Consider the following 22,093-nt stretch of genomic DNA (forward strand, 5'->3'; position numbering starts at 1 on the left):
CTCGGGCCGCCCCTCCTGCCTGGACACGTGACCGGGCTCCACCAGTAGAATCAGGCGAGGCGCGACAGAGTCTGACAGAGTCCTTGTCTGAACGTCATGCCAGATGTCGGCCGTGGGTAATGAGGAGCAGAATGGGACGCTGGTACTCGAGTTACTTACGCTGATGATCTCTTCATACATACGAGTGTGGTCTGATCCCTGCCACATGCATATGGCGAGCCAATAAGCACCGCCCGCCCTCGTACAATGCAAGAGCAAACGTATTAACGCAGCAGCATCAAGTCCGGGCGGCTACAAGCCAGCCTGTCGACGGAAAATTGATTTTTGTGCGGGATAATTAACCTGTTATCGTGACTGGAAACTCCGGGGCGGCGGTCGAACACACCTACTCATGCAGGTCCGTGTGCGGGAGGGACGGCTTCAGTACGGGATATCAATGTAAGACATGTAAGCTTTCAATCCACAAAAGAATGGCAATGATTCACTGCGTGTAAAGCAAGACTGCATAGAAGCTAGATTGGCATTGGGTTATGACAACAATTGGTTATCAATTCTGATTTGTGACCCATCCCGATCTATAGACAAGGACAACAGCACTGAAGATAAATGGCAACGATGCATTGTCTGTATTTAGAATGACACTAACATATAGAGGGACACTCAGACAGACAGTACCAAAAACAATACTAAATACGATAAAGGGACTTCGACAACATATTCATACAGTAAATTTTCGAAGCCTACACAGTGTTTATCTGTTCATACCTTTTGAATCTCTGATACCATTGAAACGCCCACACCATGCACAGTTAACGGATCGAGTCGAGATGCGGTGCATTTCACATGTGAAACGTAACCTGTTGAGTTTATGCTGCAGCCTATGCGCGGCTTTAAGTTTAGTAGCGGGGCATCACAGCGTAATACTCGGAATGATCCAAACCACTCTACGGGCACCTGCGACATGCATGCACCAAGCAGTACAAGTTGGCAGTACCAGTCTGTTCACTGCTCATATCATATCACACCAGGATTACCTGACGACCTCACCTGGCCTGAAAGATCGACATCTGATCCGATGCAATCAGTACCAAGAATTCTATGTATGTAAAATGAGCCCGTCAGATGTGCTTAAAACTGCCTTTCCAAGAAAGGGTGGGTTATTGGGTGGGTCTGCTACTCTCTCTTTGTAGCCAGGGGCTGACTTGTGATCAGCTTACAATTAGTGGGGCTGAATCGCAAGGGTCTGAAGCGGCTGCCATTCGGCGCTAACTCAGGCGACCTCAATACGACAGTAATTACCCCAGATGCAGCCGTAGGGCTATAAGGTTATGAATGTTATAAGTGTGATGGGTTCTTGTAACATGCGCGAGGTGTGGCTATCCTCAGACACGGGACCTCCGATCCATCGGTTCATTGTACCGGAAAATCTCTGCCAAAAGGTCGGATGTCTTGGGAAGCTAACCTGTCACTGACCGGCGGAGTTGCCGTTATGACGTGTGAAGTAACCTGGGTGACAGACCCATAGCACACTGGACATCATGTGTATCTCAGTGAGCATGAGATACTTCGTGTCCAGTGTGCTATGGGTCTGGCACCCAGGCTACCGGTGAAGTAACGAGAAGGATCAATCCTTATTATGGGAACAATCCTTATTAATCGATCTCCCCTTGGTTTGATGACGTACTTCACCTTGTCTGAGAGGACAACCGTTTTGTTCTCTACACTACCACACGCAGAAGATGTTCACACAACCTCCTTTTGGAAGATAAAGAGTAAATCCCTCAGCCACTCAGTAAAAAAAATCTGATGCCTACCTACCGAATATGGTACAGTTAAATTCTGGTCTTATGTAAAGTTGTAATTCAAAACTTTATATAAGACCAGAATTTCTATTAGCTACATACGTGTATGTAAATTAGTCAGCCACAACATACTTACTCACGCTTTCACTGTACAACGTATTTGTCGTCGAGTATGAAGAAATGTACCTCTAGAAAGTCGATTCCAGATACTCATTAGAGAACTGATTGATCGCCGTTGGGCACGGGAACTTGATGAAAAGAACGGATCAGTTTCGCCAGGTTATTAACATCGTACATGCTGCATATGCACACGCACAGCTGACCCAGACCGTTCAGCCGCGGAATAGTTCTGGTCGATCTGTTTGACGGAAACCGTTACATGGTAAGTTTGAGAAACGCCGGTGAAGGTTAGACATCCAGGTAATAAGATACTCCAGAAACAGTTACTCAAGCAACTGGGTATGATTTTGGAAACGGTCAGACGTTTCAGGTAGCATCCACTACCTTTCGTCAATGACACTGGAGAGTTGTCAGAAAAGCAGGTTTATAAGTGCGACCTTGAACAAGTGTGAGAAACTTTGCGAAACATGAATATCCTTCCAGAAATGGGGTCAGCTTGCACAGATGTTCCCTACCATGGATCGTTACCAGTTTATCATCCAGATTCTGAACCATGATAGACATAATAGAGAATGTTTCTGTACTGTGCTATGATTAAAATCCTTTTCACTTTAGCCCAAATCTTTGGTATGTTATCTATCAAGCCGTTGCATAGTGTGTTTTTGTGTGTCGGCACTTCGCCGTGGGCACAGAAATAACCACAAGCCAGCATATTCCCAGCTGTACATATCAATGTTATATGCAACGATTCCAGCTCTGGATGTTTTCTGTCATGATCATGTAAATTGGTCTTTTCTATAACAGCTCAGCTTTCCGTGAGTTTGAGAAATTTTGCCCAGCTGCCTAAAGTTAGGAAAAGGTTACTTTGGCAAACTGACAGAACAACACTTTCAAGTCCCATAACGAATAGTTTGAATGGCTGAAGGCAAAATATAACTTACTTTCGTTCTTATGCCATAAATCTGTCCATACACTGTAATCTAATAATCTTTATACATGTCTGACCTACTTCAGCAGACCTACATTTGCGTGCTGAGTAGAAAAGGTTGCAGTGCTGCTGTCAGAGGTGGCCTGCCCTTCCCACGGGAAGTTCCGTTCCACCTCAGGACGTACTTAACGCCAAGTCAATGGAGACTGATCGACTCCAAGATTGCGCTCTGAGTCATGGCATCTTTTTCTATTGGCAGCTTATTCTGTCAGTCATAGATAAGGAATCTGTACTTGCTTTTCATGAGTAAGTCGTAACGCAACAATGCTTAAATGTTAGTTGAATTGAGAGTTGTTTGAAGGGCTTAACGTGTGGCTGGTCTAAAAGAGGCAATCTATCTTATCGCATTACTATCCACTTTCTATGTTATCAGTCTATTTCTTTCTCTTTTTCTGTCTTTTTGGTTACATTGTACTATTTGTAGGATAGTTGCTGTAAGTACTAAAGACCGTGGCACATGGCGGCACCTTGTCGGCTTTGGTCTTTTGTCGTTAATCGAAGAGTGTTGTGTCATCTCTTATACATCGCCCTATCTCTTATGGCCTTTTCTTTTCAAGTAGCGTGCTCTGTTCGACTAAATCCTGGGGGTCGGCATGGAGTCCGTCGGTTTAATTTGTTTCACTTTGTTTGGGTTACTCGGTGTATTATCATTTCTCCACACCGTGTTGCTTCAATGAACATTATTGGCGAAGTCGTCGATATGATAGAGCACTTTGGTGTTTCAGTGCTATCAGTGGTTACTCTCCAAGCAGAGGTTGTGGGGGAATGATCGTTAGCATCTCATATATGGCCGTTTTTTGTCGCCACCCCCACCAACCCGCCGGTGGCCGGCGACCTTCTCTGGCTAATGGATACTGTCTTGCCGCCGAAAGGGATCTGCTTGGAGATTAATCAATGGCTAAAATATTACTTTCATTCTCTTGTGCATGTCTTCCGATACGATGTGGCATGGTGGCATGGTGACCTTGAAAAGGTGCACTTAGGTGCACCTGTTCCACCATGCCCTCCATGTATATTATGTATGTGGTTAATTGTAATAAATAAATAAATGTAATCTAGCAAGAAGAGTAGGAGTGACCCGGTGTGCTTGGATAAAATACACAAGGCCACATTGCACTTATCTTCAAGCAGATCGTTTGGTGGCTGAAATACAGCATCAAATTGGTAAGACAGTATGAAATTGGCCAGGCAGTATCCAATTCGTCATCAGGCTGGCGTAAAAAAGAAACCAGTACAAAAAACAAACAAACAAACAAACAAACAAACAAACAAAGCGTCAAAAATAAGCCAAAGCCTAAATCTCTGCTTTTAGAATAGTATATTGCAATACTAGCTAACGGAAAGACGTCATGCTTCGTCCTGAGCCTGTCATCCGATGATAGCTCTTCGTGTTGGTCAGCTGTGACGGCAGGTTTGTTCAGACATGCTGTACGTAATGTGATGTTAGATCTACGTTACATATTGTATGGAGTGGAGAGATGAATCTGCCAGTTGCGGGGTAACACCGCGCTAATTGAGAAGTTTGGGACGGGAAGGAGACTCTTCGCTTTTTGTTTGGTTTGACTGATGGGCAGGTCTTTTGTGGCGCTACAAACCATCTACCGACCAATTAGTGACGATCCCGATATTCATGTCATCCTTAATCCTTCCCCCGTTAACATACCACAAAAACAAGTTGACAGCATCAGGAGCCAGTACTATGGAACAAACATTGTACAGAACAAATGCAACTTCCCACCACAGCAACTTTTAAAACGGACTGTAGTGGGACTGGTGTCTATAGACCATACGTACTATGGCTATGTAATTTGTTCTACATGTTTCGCTAAGCCTTTTCAGTACCCAGGGATACCTGAAAAACAGGTCACACTCCTAGGTGGGATCTACTGGCAAAAAAAGATAAATGAAATGAAATGATCATGAAAGAAATGAAATGGGTAAGGAAGCACCAGCTGAAGGTCCTGGGGTGTACCCTGAGCATCAACATCACTTAAACGGACGCGGGAAAATCCAGAAAACGAAGACAACAAGCTTAAGAGGAGGATTATGGGATGATGGAAGAAGCGGGTCAGGCCAAAAGTTTCGTCCTTCACCGATGTTCCAATCAAGACCAGCGGGAACTTGAGGAGCAAATGATCTTGAGGAGCAAATGGGGATGTAGACGGGCTCTTACCTTCGCCAAATGGTATTAACCTTTACGTTGATGAAGGTTAGACATCCAGGTAAACGATACTCGTAAGAAAATTCAAACTCTACTACTGGATCAGTTAACGGATTTATTTCCGGACGTTTCGAGTGACATCCATCACTCTTCTTCAGCGTCACAAATGAACAGAGAACTGATTCACTCTTATATACAAGTAACTAGAAAAACCGGTTAAACAACAAGGTCCGTAAGAAGCTTTATCATGTCAAAGAACGGTTCACTCAATGTACAGGAATTAGAACTAGAAAAACCCATAAATGTTTGTCATTGATTATGCCAATAAGATCATTTTATATCAGTTGATCATATTCTACACCTGATGACAGTCCTATATTAAGAAAGAAGGTTATTCTAGTATTTCCTCATAAAGTATGCAAATGAGGTCCTGATTTAGATAATGCTGCAAGTATGACAGTCCCGGCAGCTAGTTGCCACCATGGAATCATAGTTGTAGCATACTCAAACATTCGGGCCGGCCACAAGAATAAACACCAAAAATGTAGTGAGAGTTTCTAGAATGAACTTCAAATATCCAGGAATCTTCTGGTGGTGCCGTTTGAATTTTCATTCAAACGGCACCACGGTTCATTCCTCCTCTCATGTGAAGGGGGTGGTTTAACACATCCAACACGAGGCCGACCTGGGACAGCTGGGTTCCGGGAGCGTCCTGGGAAGATTCCGGGAAGGGAGAATAATGCAGGGCCCTTTGGTAACACCATTAGTCTCAAAACTTTACTTAAAATCAACTTTGCAGACGTTGAATCTCTTCAGACACAGCTGAATTGCGTTGAAAGTTTACAGATAGATTAAAAGCTTATTAACATTTACATAATTAAAATTACAATGCAATGCACATGGGCTTACAATACAATGCACATTCACAGTGCTTACTCTATTATAAGTTTCGTGGTTCTTTCGTGGTTCACAATGAAAAAGTTTTTGTGCCAATCAGTCCTGCTGTGGAAGTTTATATTGAGTTGAGTTTTTCTGTTCCTCATACATGTATTTTACTGCATTACTGCACAACGGGGATAACAGTATAGTCTAGACATCTTTGACAGTTCACAACTTCAGCCACGTAAACTAGGTACTTTTTTTCTCGTTTTAATGCCATTGCAATGCGAGGCATTCCCATGATGTATGTTAGAGCCCCGCAAGGTAGTCCAGATGTCGCCTTTACGATTTATCTATACGATCTACCAAGACATGCGTGACAAATTATGAAGCATCGTGAATGGTTTACTCAAGACGCCTGCAGTTTCAATAAGGTACGTAGACAAGAAAGCTTGATTTCGTCTTCTAGCTAGTTCAAGTTGAAATGATCGATGACTTTATGGCCGAAAAGTGGGCGAATATCCTTTATTTACCGGTGAGTCGTGTTTATCGCAACCCAGCGAGTTCTAATTCGGAATTTTGAGCTTTGCAGATTTGGACAACAAGTCAGGTTTGGCAGACACCTATTGATTTCATCCAGGAAGGATGGTGCTCGAAAGGCAGATGCATATCTGTTGAATTTGTTTCGACATTTTGGTCGGAAGGACCAGACCGTGAAAGCAAGGTCGTCAGTGTTATTTCGAATATTCATATCAACCTGCGGTTAAATGCATCTGTCATGAGAGTGAAATTCGATGACAAGTTTCTTTTCTAAGTTCAAGTTCAGTTTTACAGAACGTAGTGTTCTGGTTTGAAACAACAGGTATTTACGTCCGAAAACGTACATGTATGATCTGAGTAGGGCCTCGAGTGGGGGAAGGGGAAGATCTGAGTAGGGCCTCGAGTGGGGGAAGGGGAAGATCTGAGAAGGGCCTCGAGTGGAAGGAGGGGACGATCTGAGTAGGGCCTCGAGTGGAAGGAGGGGACGATCTGAGTAGGGCCTCGAGTGGAGGAAGGGGAAGATCTGAGTAGGGCCTCGAGTGGAGGGAAGATCTGAGTAGGGCCTCGAGTGGGGGAAGGGGAAGATCTGAGTAGGGCCTCGAGTGGGGGAAGGGGAAGATCTGAGTAGGGCCTCGAGTGGAAGGAGGGGACGATCTGAGTAGGACCTCGAGTGGAGGAAGGGGACGATCTAGGTAGGGCCTCGAGTGGAGGAAGGGGACGATCTGAGTAGGGCCTCGAGTGGGGGAAGGGGAAGATCTAGGTAGGGCCTCGAGTGGGGGAAGTGGAGCTCACACTGTTGTAACACTATATCAAAGACTTATGCAAGCCCTGCCTGCACACAGATGAACTTACAAGCTAAAATGACACGAGAGCTTTTCATGGTTGTGTGTCAGAGCAGTCGTTAGTTCCGTTATGTAACTACAACACTGTTACATAATGATCCCTTAACGGTCCCCTCCGTTTATAATGACTGTGAAAAATAATCCAATAATTTCTCACCAAAATGTCAAAACGCAGCCGTGAACCTCTCAATCGGGTTTACATAAGTGATGTTTACACACTGGATTGAACTGGCGTCACAGCCCATCTGAATTGGCTCGTTACAAGATCAAACTTAAGACTTAAAGTTTATTTTTGGCACCCGAAAGCTTTCGGTCTCTCCGCGTTTACATGATAATAATGCGACCTTTGGGCTTTACGGTGCGGTTACATTCGTTGTAGGCGTAAGGTTTTGATGTTGTAGGATTTTCAGGCAGACTGTGACATAATCAACCACCAAAATAGCATCTTAGACAGTCTTGATGGCAACAGACAGATGTGACCAAGCCCGTAGTTTCATCTTTTTCATTGTTCAGTTCACGTGTACCTTCCAAGGGATTAAAAAAAAACTAATTAAGAACTTGTCACTAGGTACCATATGTATATATCACACTGCATAGAACCACTAGGCACGGTTATAAACATAACAAAACAAGCAAACAAACAAACAAACAAACAAACAAACAAATAAACATGGTGATAATAACACAACGAGACATGAAGAGCCTGCGTTAACTATGTAACATTACATCTTCTTTCACGTAAACGTGATGATTTACAGACAATATGGTAATCGCTTACCGGACAAGAGATAGAAGTTCTAGTTACAGGACCACATCAAGTGTAGTTTTTACACATCTTCCGTACACATGTAAGCGCGATCCAGTAATTACACATTCAAATGTCACAGTGTCGCTCTTAAGATCTTAATGAGACTTATGTAAACTGAGTTCTATTCTCCACAAATACAGACGATAACGCCAGCGACTGAATGGATGAAGGCAGAAGGCATGGTATTATGAGCTACCTAAAATAAGAACGCACTGTTATCAAGGACATTACTCAATAAGGACGTCGTATGGTCATCCTTACTTAAGCTTGTACGCGCATGTATCTTTGTCCTGAAACAGAACCGGGGTGGTAAGTAGGCTTAGCAGCAGAAAGCCAGGAAAGATACAGCATAGATGACCTTTTAAGAGATTTGCAAAACTGACTACAACATCATGGTTTCTGTTTCTCACATGCGTCTGAAATGATCCCTCGGTTGGCTTTTAGTCTACGGTGACTTGTAAGGCAAGACTAAACAAATACAAACTTTGTGATCAGATTACCTTTTAATGGATTTGAGAGACCAACCATCAAAGTTAACACATTATGGTGTCAGGTTTCCAGGTGCGTCAGAGATGATCCCCTAACTGCTCTCCAAAAATCCCTCAAACTGTTGTATCCAGGCTATCTTATACACTTTTAACGCGAATCCACCGTGTGGTTTTACAAGGTTATATAACATAAAAACAGTACAGAGTATAGCATAAGATGACCCTGCACACACCGTGGCTCGTTAAGAGTTTTTGGTGTGGCTCGAATAGAAAAAATATATGAGTCGATGGATTCCGAAATGCATTTTAAATTCATTCTTTGTAACTGTGACCCCTCCATATCTTTCGTACATATTTTTATACAGAATCCATTTAACGAAGAAGGATGAAGAGGAGAAGGATGAGAAGAAACATAAATAAATACAATATATTTCATCCCTGCCTATGGCATGACGTGAAGTATAATTACTTAAAACATTTTATCTAGAGCATTACGTACGACGTGATTGCACCGTACCGGGGTGATGAAAAGCGGCGATGTTTTGCAGTTTCCTCCAGAGCTTAGGCCATGTTGAATTAATTTTGGCGTTCTACGACTTTCGTATCGTTTTCCAATATTTCGTTTTGCAATATACGGCATATTCTTACTCACTTTCCAGCTGCTTTGTACGTTTTACAGTTTCGTCGAAAACTTTTTTTGGGAATGGCGCCTACAAGCCACCACAGATCAACCTTGTGCATATTTGCATCCCAGAGACGACAGTGACAAACTTGGGGTTTCCCCAGACCACGAAGAACAAAAGCCGGTCTTACTCCGGGCCAACTCCCCAGCCTTTCCTTTAATCCCAACACGTACCCAAGCAAGGTGAAGTTCCCTGGTTGGCCGAGCGCCTGGAAACAAAGATAACGCCTTTATCTGAAGTATCGTACACGTATCTCACTCAGCTTCTCCCTATCGACAGACATGTAGACAACACACGGGACGATATCAGTCAACACAGGGTTAGTCGTGCGGCTTTTGAAGCAAACCAAGGTCGGGGAATAACATTTACCCTGGCCACTGAACCGCTAAATGAATCAACTTTTACTTCTAATAACACAATTAAGAAAGTTTAACTTTAGGAAAACCTCAACTGAACGACATCGGCCGAATTTAAAACGAAGGTAACTTATGTAGAGTAGAGCCCCATCGACCGTTAAACTTAGGAGTTTAATTGCTTAGAAATTGAGAAGGGTCAACACAAAAAGATACCAGCCGAGAAAAGAATATGTCCTGCCTGCAAAGACAAAGTTGAAGATGAGTACCATTCTGTAATGATATGTCCCTACTATAACGAAGGGGGGAAAAAAACTAATGATATTATGTAAGAGTAAAATAACGCTACCTGGGACAAGTAGAGAAATTTGTCAACATGCTGTTATCATGCCCCGACTCTGTATCTGTTTACCTAGGCCAATATTTACATAATGCTATACAAAAGAGAAACTTTGTCACAGCAATGTGAAATGTAATATTGCATTATAACATACATATACATGTATTAAAGTTAGATTAATAAACTATTAGAAATGGTCTATAGTTATTAAGTGTTATTTGCCATACATTGTCTCCAATGCAATTGTTGCGCAATAAACTTGACTTGACCTGAATTGACTTGTCTTCACAGGGTGGTCTTAATGTGGTTACATAGACTCCATTGGAGTCATTACTAGGATGTTAACAAGTTCTACACAAGTATGACGAAAGTACACATGTAAGTCTGAGAAAGGTGCTGAACTATCATAGCTAAGGCCCGGTCAGAGACGTCCTGCGTATTGGGGCGGTCGGGCAGAATTCAGCTGCATGTTTTGTGAGTCGTGGAAAAAGGTGGATCCTTTTTGAAACTTTCGGTTCCACCAGAACGTTCAAAATCTCATTACCAAAAAAATCGCACTACTAATGTGGCCGCACTTTTAAGTACATGCAGTACAATATTCAGGGACTGTAAAGCCATCAATTTTCTGCCTCCTTAATTAATGATTTCAACAAGCGGTCCGATCTTCGTAAGATACTTGTACTGAGTGTTACATTACACTAAGCCTTCGGGCACAAATTTGTTATAATTATCATTATGAATTATTGTTATTACTGCACTGGAGCATGCGGTCCTGAGTGAGTGAGTGAGTGACTGCACAACCTATATATTATGCACGATAACGTCCCTTACAATTAACAGCCGTTGCTGCCCATTATGTCTACATGTATGTCTGCACGAGTGAAATTTTCCAGGAACTTGTTGCCTGTAAGTATTATACGTGCGGCTGCTTTGAACGCTGCACTATCGAATTAGGTCATAATAACGGGAATCAAAGCCAGCTCTAATTGATTTTTTTAAGTGGAAATTGATTTCGGTCATACAGGATGGCCCAGTACTCAGGCTAAAGTGAGTGTTAATAGAACTCATCCTTCCTCTTGAACGTCTTTTTAATTGATTTGTTATTGAGTGCAAACTGTGTTCGGGCATGCAGGTGCGTACTAGGCTGAAAAGGGCTCCGTGAAGATGCCATAATGTCACAGCTGCCAGGAGAACAGTTATGATAACGTCAGTACATAAGACTCTGGTTTGTCTTCCTGAGAGCCCTTCAGTTTATATTAGTTTATTCTTATTTATCTTCTATTGGCAAAACAAAGGGAGTGTCACAAAGGGACTAGGGATGACCGGTACCCGGGGATCGTTCTAGTTGAATCCACATACATTCCATGTCGTTAGGCGGAGATGTTGACAGGTGTAGCCTTTATGTTTGTTTCGATGTAGACATCAACACCCCCCCCCCACTTCTGTTTTCACGATCCTTCCGAAAGTACTAGTAACCCTCGACTGACGTGGTGTCAGGTATGTTCCAAGAAAACCATGTTTCGGTGATTGCCGCGATGTCTATGTTGTTCCAGTTTATGAACTACGGCGTTGGTCAGAACATGGAGGTAGTTCAACTTCTACCTCCATGGTCAGAAGCAAGCTTGGAATGCCTTTGGGATTGGGCTTAACATAAGAAAGACATTTATTGTACATTTTTGCTCATTGCAAACTAAGTACGGGTCACTGTAAATAACGATGTAGACTAAAATATATCTATAGTAAAACTACATATGTACAGGTTCTGCTTCTTCTTGCTTCTTAAGACAGTTGTAAATGTTAGAACACACGTACATATGGAGCTTAGAGTACGAGAATTATCGAGTTTAATGAGGAATGCGAATTATAATGACTGGCTTCAAAAGACGCAGATTCAATTTAGTTTACGGCTGGCGGTTTGCATTGTTTCTCCCAATGTAAATTTGCATATTAATGTAACAGCCTCCATTTGTGATGTCGGTCTATTTCCAATTACGAAGACGTTTTTTTCCACCTTTGCATCCTCTTGGTCCGTATCGCGATCGGAGAACACCTGCCTCAAGTAGTGAGATCTACTCATGCCTCGTTAATGGTTGGGTAGCAGTCCGGCCAGCTCGAAGGAAACTGGTAGATTATCTCAGTATGGCCGCCATGGCTGACGTACGCAGACCCGAGCAAGAGGGAGATGTGAGTTCATTTGTGTACACTTGTTTATTTGCAAGTATAGTCGTACAAGGCTTTTACGAAACTCGTTGTACTTTTGTTATGTCAAACAATTTCAGTGCGCAGCGTAGCAAGTAGCGGCCCTGAATTTGATAAGGTTGGCTGTGTGCCAACACAACCTGCTGACAAACAACCTTCTGATAACTTGGCAACGATCTCCTTCAGCAGCGAACTGTCAACAACAATATTAGTGGAAAATGTAACGAGCAATTTCCAGTTAATTACAGCTTGTTATGGCCACTGGGCGGACAGGTTTCCTGGGCTTCCCGCTTTCCTTCTTATCGACATAAGAATCCTTGAGGATTTGAGTGGAGGTTAATGACCGCATGGCTTTGCGCCAGTCGTGGTCCTGTCAGCTCTTGTTAGTAAATGAGCTGTATGACATGCAAATAGACGGAAACGGCCTTGGATGTATCTGAGCACATGGAAAGCACGAAGATATGCTTAGAAGGTAGTGCGGTGGATTAGGGCCCTTAATTGACGTCCTTTCAACGTCAAATCTCTGAGTATTTTAAATGTAAGAAAATAGAGATAAGGATATTATCTTGACTATATCTTACCACACATCGTCTTAACACAAGAAGACCACCTGTCATTTGCCGATGGTATCTTAGGTCATGGTAAACACATACATGTATCACCTCGTCATGCTTATTCCAACATGGAGATGAAACCCGAGGCCTCCGCTGGCGGTCTGTGCTGCTGTTAAGGTTAGTGACCATTAGAAGTGATGAAAGTTAAATTACACTATGAACATAAGTGTTACATTGTATATACTTGTAGACTATTGACACCCACACACTCAGACATGTAACACAAACACTCACACACACACACACACACACACACACACACACACACACACACACACACACACACAGAGAAACACAGAATATGAGAAAACTAAGGCAAACTTTCCAGGTGTATATTCTTGTGTAATGGACGGTACGTTGGAGAGGTTATTGACTACAACATGGAGAAGTTACTCGTTTTACGGTATGTAGTGGATTTATTCTACATTTCCATATCATTAAACAAACTTATTCATATCAGTTAACTAACGAAAACCTCAACATTATTTACACACCCTTTGGCAATAACATGTCATGGAAAGGTCGTGTATATTATGATATGCCCTTAGTACTATAGTAATAAACGTACCAAATACATCGATGTATAGTGTATACAACAAAGTATATAATATACAGTTGGAAATGCAAGTAGTAGAAAACGAAAGTTGACTTCAAAAATCTATTGATCATGCAATTTTAGAAATACATGTTTATTGGTCTTTCTTAAAACAGCATAATTTTCTTTACTTTGTCTGTAATTCATGATAAATATGTAAGAGTAACGCAGATAGCACAAAAGAGACTCAAACATACTTACTGATGAAAGGTACGCGTCTGTCGCAATTAAAGCAACGTTACCCTTATTGTTCTACCAAACTAATTTACCATTACATAAGCCATAGTCAGATACAGCAATGTTAAATACCCTATACTCCCTGCACTGCGTGAGGTAAACCATAGTTCTGCGTGGCTACTTGTCGGAAGGTGGCGCTTTTGTACAATGCTATGATCTCGAACCAGTATTTTTAAATAGAGGATGCCCTTTGTTGTGGCTTATCTTTTCATGTTATGTGAACGGACAGCAACAGTCGCAAGGTGGGGCTGCAACACGGTGCTGCTTCTTATCTTCTCAAGTAGACAGCTGAGATGACGGAACCAGAGGACTTGCTGGACGAATTGCTGTCCGGAGAGCCTGAAAAAAGATTCCAATATTTAGAAGGTATTCCTGGTATCAACTGAAGAATTGAAGCTACTTTTCGTCACAAAAGAACGAGAAGATCAAGGTTGATAGCCCATGACACCGTCCCAGTGCATGCCAACCTTAAGCTTGTTCAGCCAACTGCACAAACGGCACCTGTGATGTACATTTACATGTAGCAGACTACCAAACCCCTTTGACTGCTAAGAACAGGCTTGAGCATAAATTGGCCAAATATGCGACGCGTCCTATCTGTTCTCGGACCGTCCTTCTACCTGACTGGTAGGACTCCAATGACTAACACCATCTGCCAGACTGCATTTCTGGTGTTCAGTCACTCAACAGGACGTCCCTTTATCTCTATCCGTGTTAGTCTGTATATGTTCTAATGCTTCTAACTAATAACACAATGTTACAAAATAGATCAAAATAGTTCAGCAGTTAGCCACCTCTTCCGCCCAAGTCTGTTATGTTGGATAAACCTGTAATTGGATTATCCTGTAATAAACCCCACCTGAAGTTTAACGCCCCCTTGCGGTTTCTGTTTGCTGTGCACTACTAGTATATCCCACAAGATAACGCACCTTTCCCGTCCGAGTCGGCGGTTCTGTTGGATCCTGCCGTCCTGTTCCTGCGGAAGATGCGGAGGCGCTGCTGCCAGGGCCGCTCGTGTATGAAGCCGTCCGGACTGCCGTACTTGTACTCGTACTCGGACGAGAACGGAGCTGAGAGGAACAGAAGAGAAACTTGGAGAACTGGAGACTCGGTCACATACACACACATACACATACACATACACATACATATACACAACAAATTCTGCGTACTGAGGAGTCATTGGCGTTCAACAAATGGTAACTTCCATCTGGGAAACAGCAACCAACCAACCAACCAACCAACCAACCAACCACACAAACAAACAAACAACCAAATTCCCAACACACTCTCGAATGCCATATAAACAACACATAATAAAAGACACTAGAACTGATGCAAACATTAACCACGGATCCAAAGGCAAATTATCATATGTTATCGTAAATGTGGTAAACACCAAACAAATGAACAAACAAACAAGTCTATAAGCATTGTTGACTGACTGATGAACTTGAGTGTCCGGCTGACGGTAGGGTAGATCTGTGAGGAGTCGTTCAGCAGGTCCACGTGGTCAGTCGGTCGCCGCTTCAGCTTGTCCAGCGGGAACGGGTTACCGAAGTGCGAGAACCGGAACAGGCCTGGAGGGGGAAATGACTCCTGTCACACATTCAGGACCTTCCTCCGGACACCAACCGACCAAGGATGGCTGAAGGTCGGGTGCAGTCTAAGCGCACAGGTTTAGGCCACGCGTACCTTTCTATAAAAATCGAATCGAGCTTAAACTACATTTGAGTCAAGTTTGATCCCCGTACACTGACACACCCCGAACACCTTTTCAAAGGTACCAACCAGGTGTGTAGTAAAATGTAAACTTGTCTTCACACCTTACCGACATGTAATGACCCGTCCCTTACTCGTCTTCACACTCCTTTCCCACATTTAATGACCCGTCCCTTATTCGTCTTCACTCCCTTCCCCCCTATAACAACCCGCCCCTTACTTGTCTCCTTTGTTGTGAAAGCTTCCCGTGCGCTCAGGGCCTTCAATGGAGGTTTGGGTGGCCAGCGCCAGTAGTTGTAGCTATAGCGGTCGGCGCTAGGGGTCGCTGCCGACTTCTTGGCCCGTTTCTTTCGGTCGGCATTCCTACCCGAGATGTCCTGAGTGAATTGTGGCAAAAGGAGCAAATTCAGGAGAGGGTAGAACTAAAGTGACAAGGCAGTCCTGTGTTAAGAGTTGTTCACGTAGACTCCAAAGGTTCTGGTTTCAAGTCCCTATCAGCCCCAGTGATCTGCCACTGGGAAAGGCACTTCCGTCGACAAAGATGAAAATGGGTTCCTAGCTTCGGATTGGGGACGTTCACTCGGATAGGACGTAAAGCCGTGGGTCCTGTTTTTGATGAGTTTAAAGAACCCACCATGTGTATTTGTTATTTTCTGTCTTCTGTTTTTATCAATGCAAATAAATTAAACAAACAAACAAACAAACAAACGAATAAACACACAACACTTATGGAGGAGAGTAGGGGTCTACCCCGTTGTGGTCTTACGCAGCTTGTACCTACTGTACAAAGCTGGTGTGTTATGCCTAAACAATACGAAAGAAGAAAGACTGTTAACAAGTGAAGTGTCTCACTGTTTTCCTCTTGGCCCGGAAGCGCTCGTCGGTCCAGTCCAGCAGGGGCAGAGTCGTGGGGCCGACCGCGCTGTGGGAGACAGGGGTCGGGTTAGTGATAGTCCAACGTGCAGGCACACTTTGTAGTCTACAAGTGGATGTTTCGGTGGCAAAATCCTGACCGTATCCGATAGAAGGTATCGGAGGTGAAGTGGGCTATTGGATACTGTCTATTAGCTACCGTCACGATTTTGCCACCGAAACATCTGCTTGGAGATTATCCCTGATGAGCGATCGTACAGCGAGCAAAATTCGATCTGTACTATCCTTGATTTTATGACTGGAATATGATGCATGATTTAAAAGTACACATAAAAACACAGAAAGGGTTTTAAAAAGTTCTAATGTATGGGAATTGTTTAGCGGTCTAGATTTGTCAAATTTTAGTCACTCAAGAGTCGCTCAGCCTGTCGTGGAAACGGGCTTTACCGTCGCGGTAGTACTGTATCACTGTATCACTCGCAATACATCAGGAACGTTTCGACAGAAACTGCAATAATAATGTCGGTAGGGACTCGCCAACCTTACTCCAAGTTGATTTTTTCCATATATTGACTAGACCAAACGGTTCTTGATCACCAGTTGTGGTCCGCCTTTGCGGACAAGCCGCGCGTGTTTCACATGGTTGGAAGCTGGAAATCTGTCATCAAACAAACAAAGAAGCACGATGAAAAATTAAAAATTATCTCCGGTGAACCACGGATTCATGTCTTGAGTGGACATTTTCCCGGCCTGTCTGCGTTATTTCCAGGGTGGTGATCTGTAGTCCACCCGCTGCAGTGGACTAGACTAACAACCATGGCTGAGGAAGAATAGTTGCCAGGATACCTCTTGGTTCCGAGTCGAGCACTCTGCCGTTACGCCACACGATCGACCCCACAGGTCCAATGATCAATTATTTTTGCTGAATCTTACTATCCATGACTCATAAGGAAGGCCTGGTTATGGTACCCGGTACGATTGCCGATACCTTACAGACTGAGTTCAAAAGAGCTTCTGTGTGGCCATCGGCTATCCTCTGGCCGCAAAGCTGGACTCCCTCTCACACAGACGAAACATTGCCTCCTCCCTGTCCCTCTTCTACAGATACTTCCTTGGGCGCTGGTCGGAAGAACTTTCACTACTTGTCGTAACGCCGAGAACTTTTCAGCGTGCCACTAAGTTTTTTATTCATCAACACATGACAATACAACACAATAACAAGGACCGTGTGGCGCTGCACTCAAGTTTTTAAACCTCACAACAAAATACAATTAACATATAACATAGTGAGTTGACATGTACAGTGCCACCACCACCCCAAGACTTTAAGTTCTCCTCCAGTTACGTTCACATCGTCATACCGCTACCGTTCACATTCCTGCTGTAAAATCCTAACACAGCAACAGTTTCTTTACTCGGGCTGCAAAATTTTGGAACTCCCTCGATTTCCTGTCGAATACAATCCACAAGTTTTCAAAATAAACATCTTCTGTCATAGCTATACATGGATATCTATCGTACCTCCCTGGCTCAGTGCCTAGAAGTACTGGTCAATTGGCTTGTACTGAGCAACACCGTTACCTGGTGTCGGTCCCGTCGTCAGGGAGCGGCCCGTGGTCCCGCACAAACTGGACATGTTTCATCAACTCCGCCTGGGCGTCGTCCTGCTCCGGAACCATGGCAACGGCCTCCAGGTTCAGACCGTTCTCGGCCATTCTGGACGATTTTGTTGTCGTTTCTGAGACGTCCGTTGCTATGGAAACATGAAGTGCAGGCGAGTCGTTCTGTGCGCCTGTATGTGTGCTTTACGGAAACTGTACACGGTCTCTCGAGCCCGGTCTGCTGTGCCGGCTTGTCGCGATACCTGCTCGGCGCTGACCCCTGTCCGGCCCGAGGAGCACCTGGCCTAGGCTCGGCGGCGCTGCTCCAGGCGACTGGTCAATCACTACAGACGCTGGACACGGTCCTCGGACGTCTGTGCCAGTCAGGCTTCGTCCGGGGGATGAAATTCTGCCACGGACACCTCCCCGCGATAACCCAACCCCACCGACGGCGTGACAGCACTGTTATAAAGGCAGCGGAGCGCGGCGAATTTTGACATAAACACCGCGTCTATTTACCGACACATAAACCCCATTTTGGCTCTTAAAAACCCCAAACACGCTTCTAACCACCTGCTGTTGTCACACCTGACTTACCTGGGAACAGAGCGGTGCGCGGACAAGTTTCCTCTGTGAGTTTTAATCATGGCGCAGGCAGTGAGACGGACTTTAATCTGCTGGTGCTTTTAACAACTGCCTAATCCTTAACCTGGTATCAGGGACGGAGTAGCGCTGTTCTGTACTTAACCACGCGATCTCACCTTCTCTGTTTATACCACACATTGTCTCCATGCTGACATGTAATCAAACCCGCAGGTTTACATACAGTGGGCGGCTGTTTATATAGCACCACCCGATCTTCAGAAAACGTCCAAAACCACCGACTGGGGGTCATACGTGAAAACACTATAGAAAGTATGCGGGATAAAACCTTATAAATGCTGCATCTGAAAGTGGATGAATGTGATCTGTAAGTGATCTGGCGGGTGACCTATATATGACAGGTCAGCTGAAGGGCTATTTCGGAGCCTCCTGAGTTTGTTACAGGTTATCTGCCACGGTACGCTGGTCGTGAAAAAGCGCGACTGACGTCCCATTCACACGCGGCCGGACGGGGTGACTAAGTAAGCAGCATTTGTAAGCGACACCTGTTGATTTATCGGGGTACTGCGGGTAGGGTGACCGGCAGGGTCACGGGTCAGGACTACGGTAACCCAGCCGGCGGACAGGTATGTCACTTCGCCATTGTGAACGGCAACATCATACTTATCCAGCCGTCCTGGTGTTTGTCTTTTTAATAAAAGAGATTTCTGTGCCCTGACAGTTAATATGTTGTTTACCACGCCACGCTCTAAATGGAAAAGGGCCGTCTTTTCATTGGCGGTTTAATACGTGTTCTAAATGCAGAAAACCACTTGATATATGCGATAATATGTCAGTCATTGTAATAGTTCTTTGATATGATGCTATGAAAATAGGTTAACTGGTCAGCCAACAAATTTAAGCTTCATTATCACTGTTTGGTGCACTGGAAATACTCTTGCGTATAATGCCGTCATTTCTGTACCCTAATAAGTGAATGGCACTTATTTGCAATGGAGTATCTACAGATACAGATACTCCATTGCAAATAAGTGCCATTCAGAAAGTGGCGTTGCCAATATATGACGCCTTACGGGTGTGAATACGTGTGTGTGTGATTGCGTGTGTGACTATATATGTGTGTTTGTGCATGTGTCTGATTGTGTGTGTGTGTGTGTGTGTGTGTGTGCGCGCGCGCGCGTGTGCTTTTGTTATAACTAAGACTAGAATTAAGAGGTGCCACGGTGCCGGTCTTTGTTAATTCCCGATAGGAGATTATCAAATTACTCTGGCAGCAGGATATGCTACATTTTTGTATCAGCAGAATAATTAATGGAAATTTATCAGATTAGTGAAGTCTGGGCCTATTTCTGTCAGGTATTTAAGTGTATCGTGCATCACCAATGGAATCAGTACACTAAGTTTAGCTTTCTATCCGGGCGGTTTATTTCCGGCACAGACTCCCCGGGACCACTCTGGCTGCCGCTATAGGAGGCCTTTATGGAATATTTGCGGGTAAAACAACACGTGAGCGGTCCAACACGTGAACAGTCTAACACGTGAACGGTTCAAAACGTCCTTGAGACGTCCAGTATATGGGCAGATTCTTTTCCCAATTATCATGAACACTGTATGCCGCCGCACTAGGTAGCCGGTGACGCAGGCGCCAAAGGAGAAAAAAACACCCCAGTTAGCGTCAATCAAAACAGCAGACAGAAAATAGATTCACGTAATATTGGAAACTACATATATAAAAGGCACGACGTCTATTATTATATTATATTACATTACATATATTACGTATATGGATGAAGAGTAAAAATAAAACGCTAGAAAAACGGCCCGGGGGTGTTCTTCAATCCATGCCTGTGTTCAACTGGCGCGCTAGGTGAAAATAGAAGGCAAAAATCATACGTGACCAACTCAGGATGATTCTAAAACACACGACCATGCCATAATACTAACCTCCGGAGAGGCAGTTTACAAATAATACTAAAGTAATCACTCCCGGGGATTAAGACACCGATCAAAGGCACATCTCACTTCTCACCTTGCCGGCGTTAAGACGGGCGGAGGCACTCGGAGAATCTTAACTCCTACATCTCAGGCAGCGCCCCAGGATTAAGGCAGGAAATAGGGTCTTATTTCTGGAGATTGGGGATGAACGCAGTCAGAGGCTTCAAATGGGTTCGTCAACTCTTTATCAGGAAGGAACACTTTGAGATACGTGCAGGCGTGAACTTGTATTTTGTGCTCAGATTAACCGTAATTAGAATGGGCGTCAATCCGTGTTGGTAGGATACATTTTGAAGCAAAGATGAACTGTAATTTCAAACACAAAAAAATATGGACAGGATTTTCGAGTATCCACCTCCAGTTTTGTCAAGGTATGAGCAATCCATCGGTTCTGTGATGTCACGTTATGCAGAGAAGTTTCTACAACTTATTGCTGTCCCTTATGCTATCCCGAGCCGCTATGCACTATGGGAGGGGGAAGATATCAATCACCCACACATGCCAGTTGCTGTGTAGCAAGGCAGGGTAAGAAAGGTGAGCCATTGCGCGATGGAAGGTTTGAGATTACGGGAGATTTAAAAAAAAAAAAAAAAAAAAAAATGGGCGGCAGCTATAATGACCATTTGTAATTGCCGGCCACAATAAAAGGCCCATTGCCAGTCCCCAGGTCGAATGTTCCCTGCAGGGTAGCGCAAAAGCAGTAGGGAGGTCCTGGGAGGCACCCACAGTCCCACGAAGGTTAAACACGAGGTGACCAGGAGCATTTCCGGACCTTGTGTACTCTGGTCCGCGAAAAATGCTATTCCCAAAAGGCTGAGGGACACCTGAAAAGACATCCGCGCATACGACCCCGCGCATACCGCTTTGCTTCTGTTCGGGCCCCGGCCTAAGGCCTCCGTCTTTTACCACCCATATCTTAACCCGAACAGAGGGCATAGCACGCGGGATTTGATACTGTCAGTAGAGATCAAACGTGCAAAAATTGCAGATATACATAGCCATGCTATCAACTTTAATTACCTGACAATTCCAAACTACATCTTTACTCTTTACTCTACAGAGGTTCTCCTTAATACATCATGATGACAAAGTTAAAATTTCACTACAACACAAACATATATTTAAGACACCAAGGGCTTTTACTGTTTGAATGATGTATATGCACAGATTTTGTAAAAAGAAATGCCCCCCCCCCCAAAAAAACAAACAAACAAATGAAACAATTTTAAAAGCATGTATAAAAAAAAAACGTCTGGGATTATTTGCTCACTCGACCTTCATGCCAAATTTCATGTTATTTGCCCAAAAAGTGGCTGAGTTGAATCCCGTCCAAAAAATGGCAGGAGAAGAAGAAGAAGGAGAAACATGATGGAACACAATATGTCTTTATCACACCACTTCATGGTGTGGTGAAGCCATAATAAGCCTCCTTTGCTTGCAGAGTAGTTATCCCCGCCTGACATGATTGATAGACAGGGCGGTTTCCGGCGGAAACAGAGCGCCCGGCCCGCACGCCCGCTGCCCGCTTCCCCCCTCCAGCACTGCGCTAATCATCGCCGCCAAAACGTGCCGCTGTGAGCTCCTGCCGTGGTCCGGCTCTACTGAGGATCCACGGAAAGTACGGCCTGTTACCTCACGGCTCATCGTCAC

General features: G+C 44.1%; 1 protein-coding gene across 2 annotated transcripts; it reads right to left on the minus strand.

Moving 5' to 3' along the window:
- Positions 1 to 13,147: 13,147 nt before the first annotated feature.
- LOC109469720 lies at positions 13,148 to 18,613 on the minus strand. Of its 2 annotated transcripts, none has more exons than XM_019768303.1 (6): positions 18,443 to 18,613; positions 16,224 to 16,293; positions 15,592 to 15,748; positions 15,095 to 15,229; positions 14,579 to 14,719; positions 13,148 to 13,988 (listed from the first exon to the last, which is right to left on the minus strand). In XM_019768303.1, the coding sequence occupies exons 1-6, from the start codon at positions 18,490 to 18,492 to the stop codon at positions 13,918 to 13,920; spliced, it is 624 nt and encodes a 207-aa protein (XP_019623862.1). In that variant the 5' UTR covers positions 18,493 to 18,613; the 3' UTR covers positions 13,148 to 13,917. The 2 variants fall into 2 exon arrangements, with proteins under 2 accessions (XP_019623862.1, XP_019623861.1); XM_019768302.1 differs by lacking the exon at positions 18,443 to 18,613 and adding an exon at positions 17,826 to 18,423.
- Positions 18,614 to 22,093: the final 3,480 nt, after the last annotated feature.

This window comes from Branchiostoma belcheri, unplaced genomic scaffold (assembly GCF_001625305.1).
Source record: "Branchiostoma belcheri isolate BF01 breed outbred unplaced genomic scaffold, Haploidv18h27 scaffold21, whole genome shotgun sequence".
NCBI classification, from domain to species: Eukaryota; Metazoa; Chordata; class Leptocardii; order Amphioxiformes; family Branchiostomatidae; genus Branchiostoma; species Branchiostoma belcheri.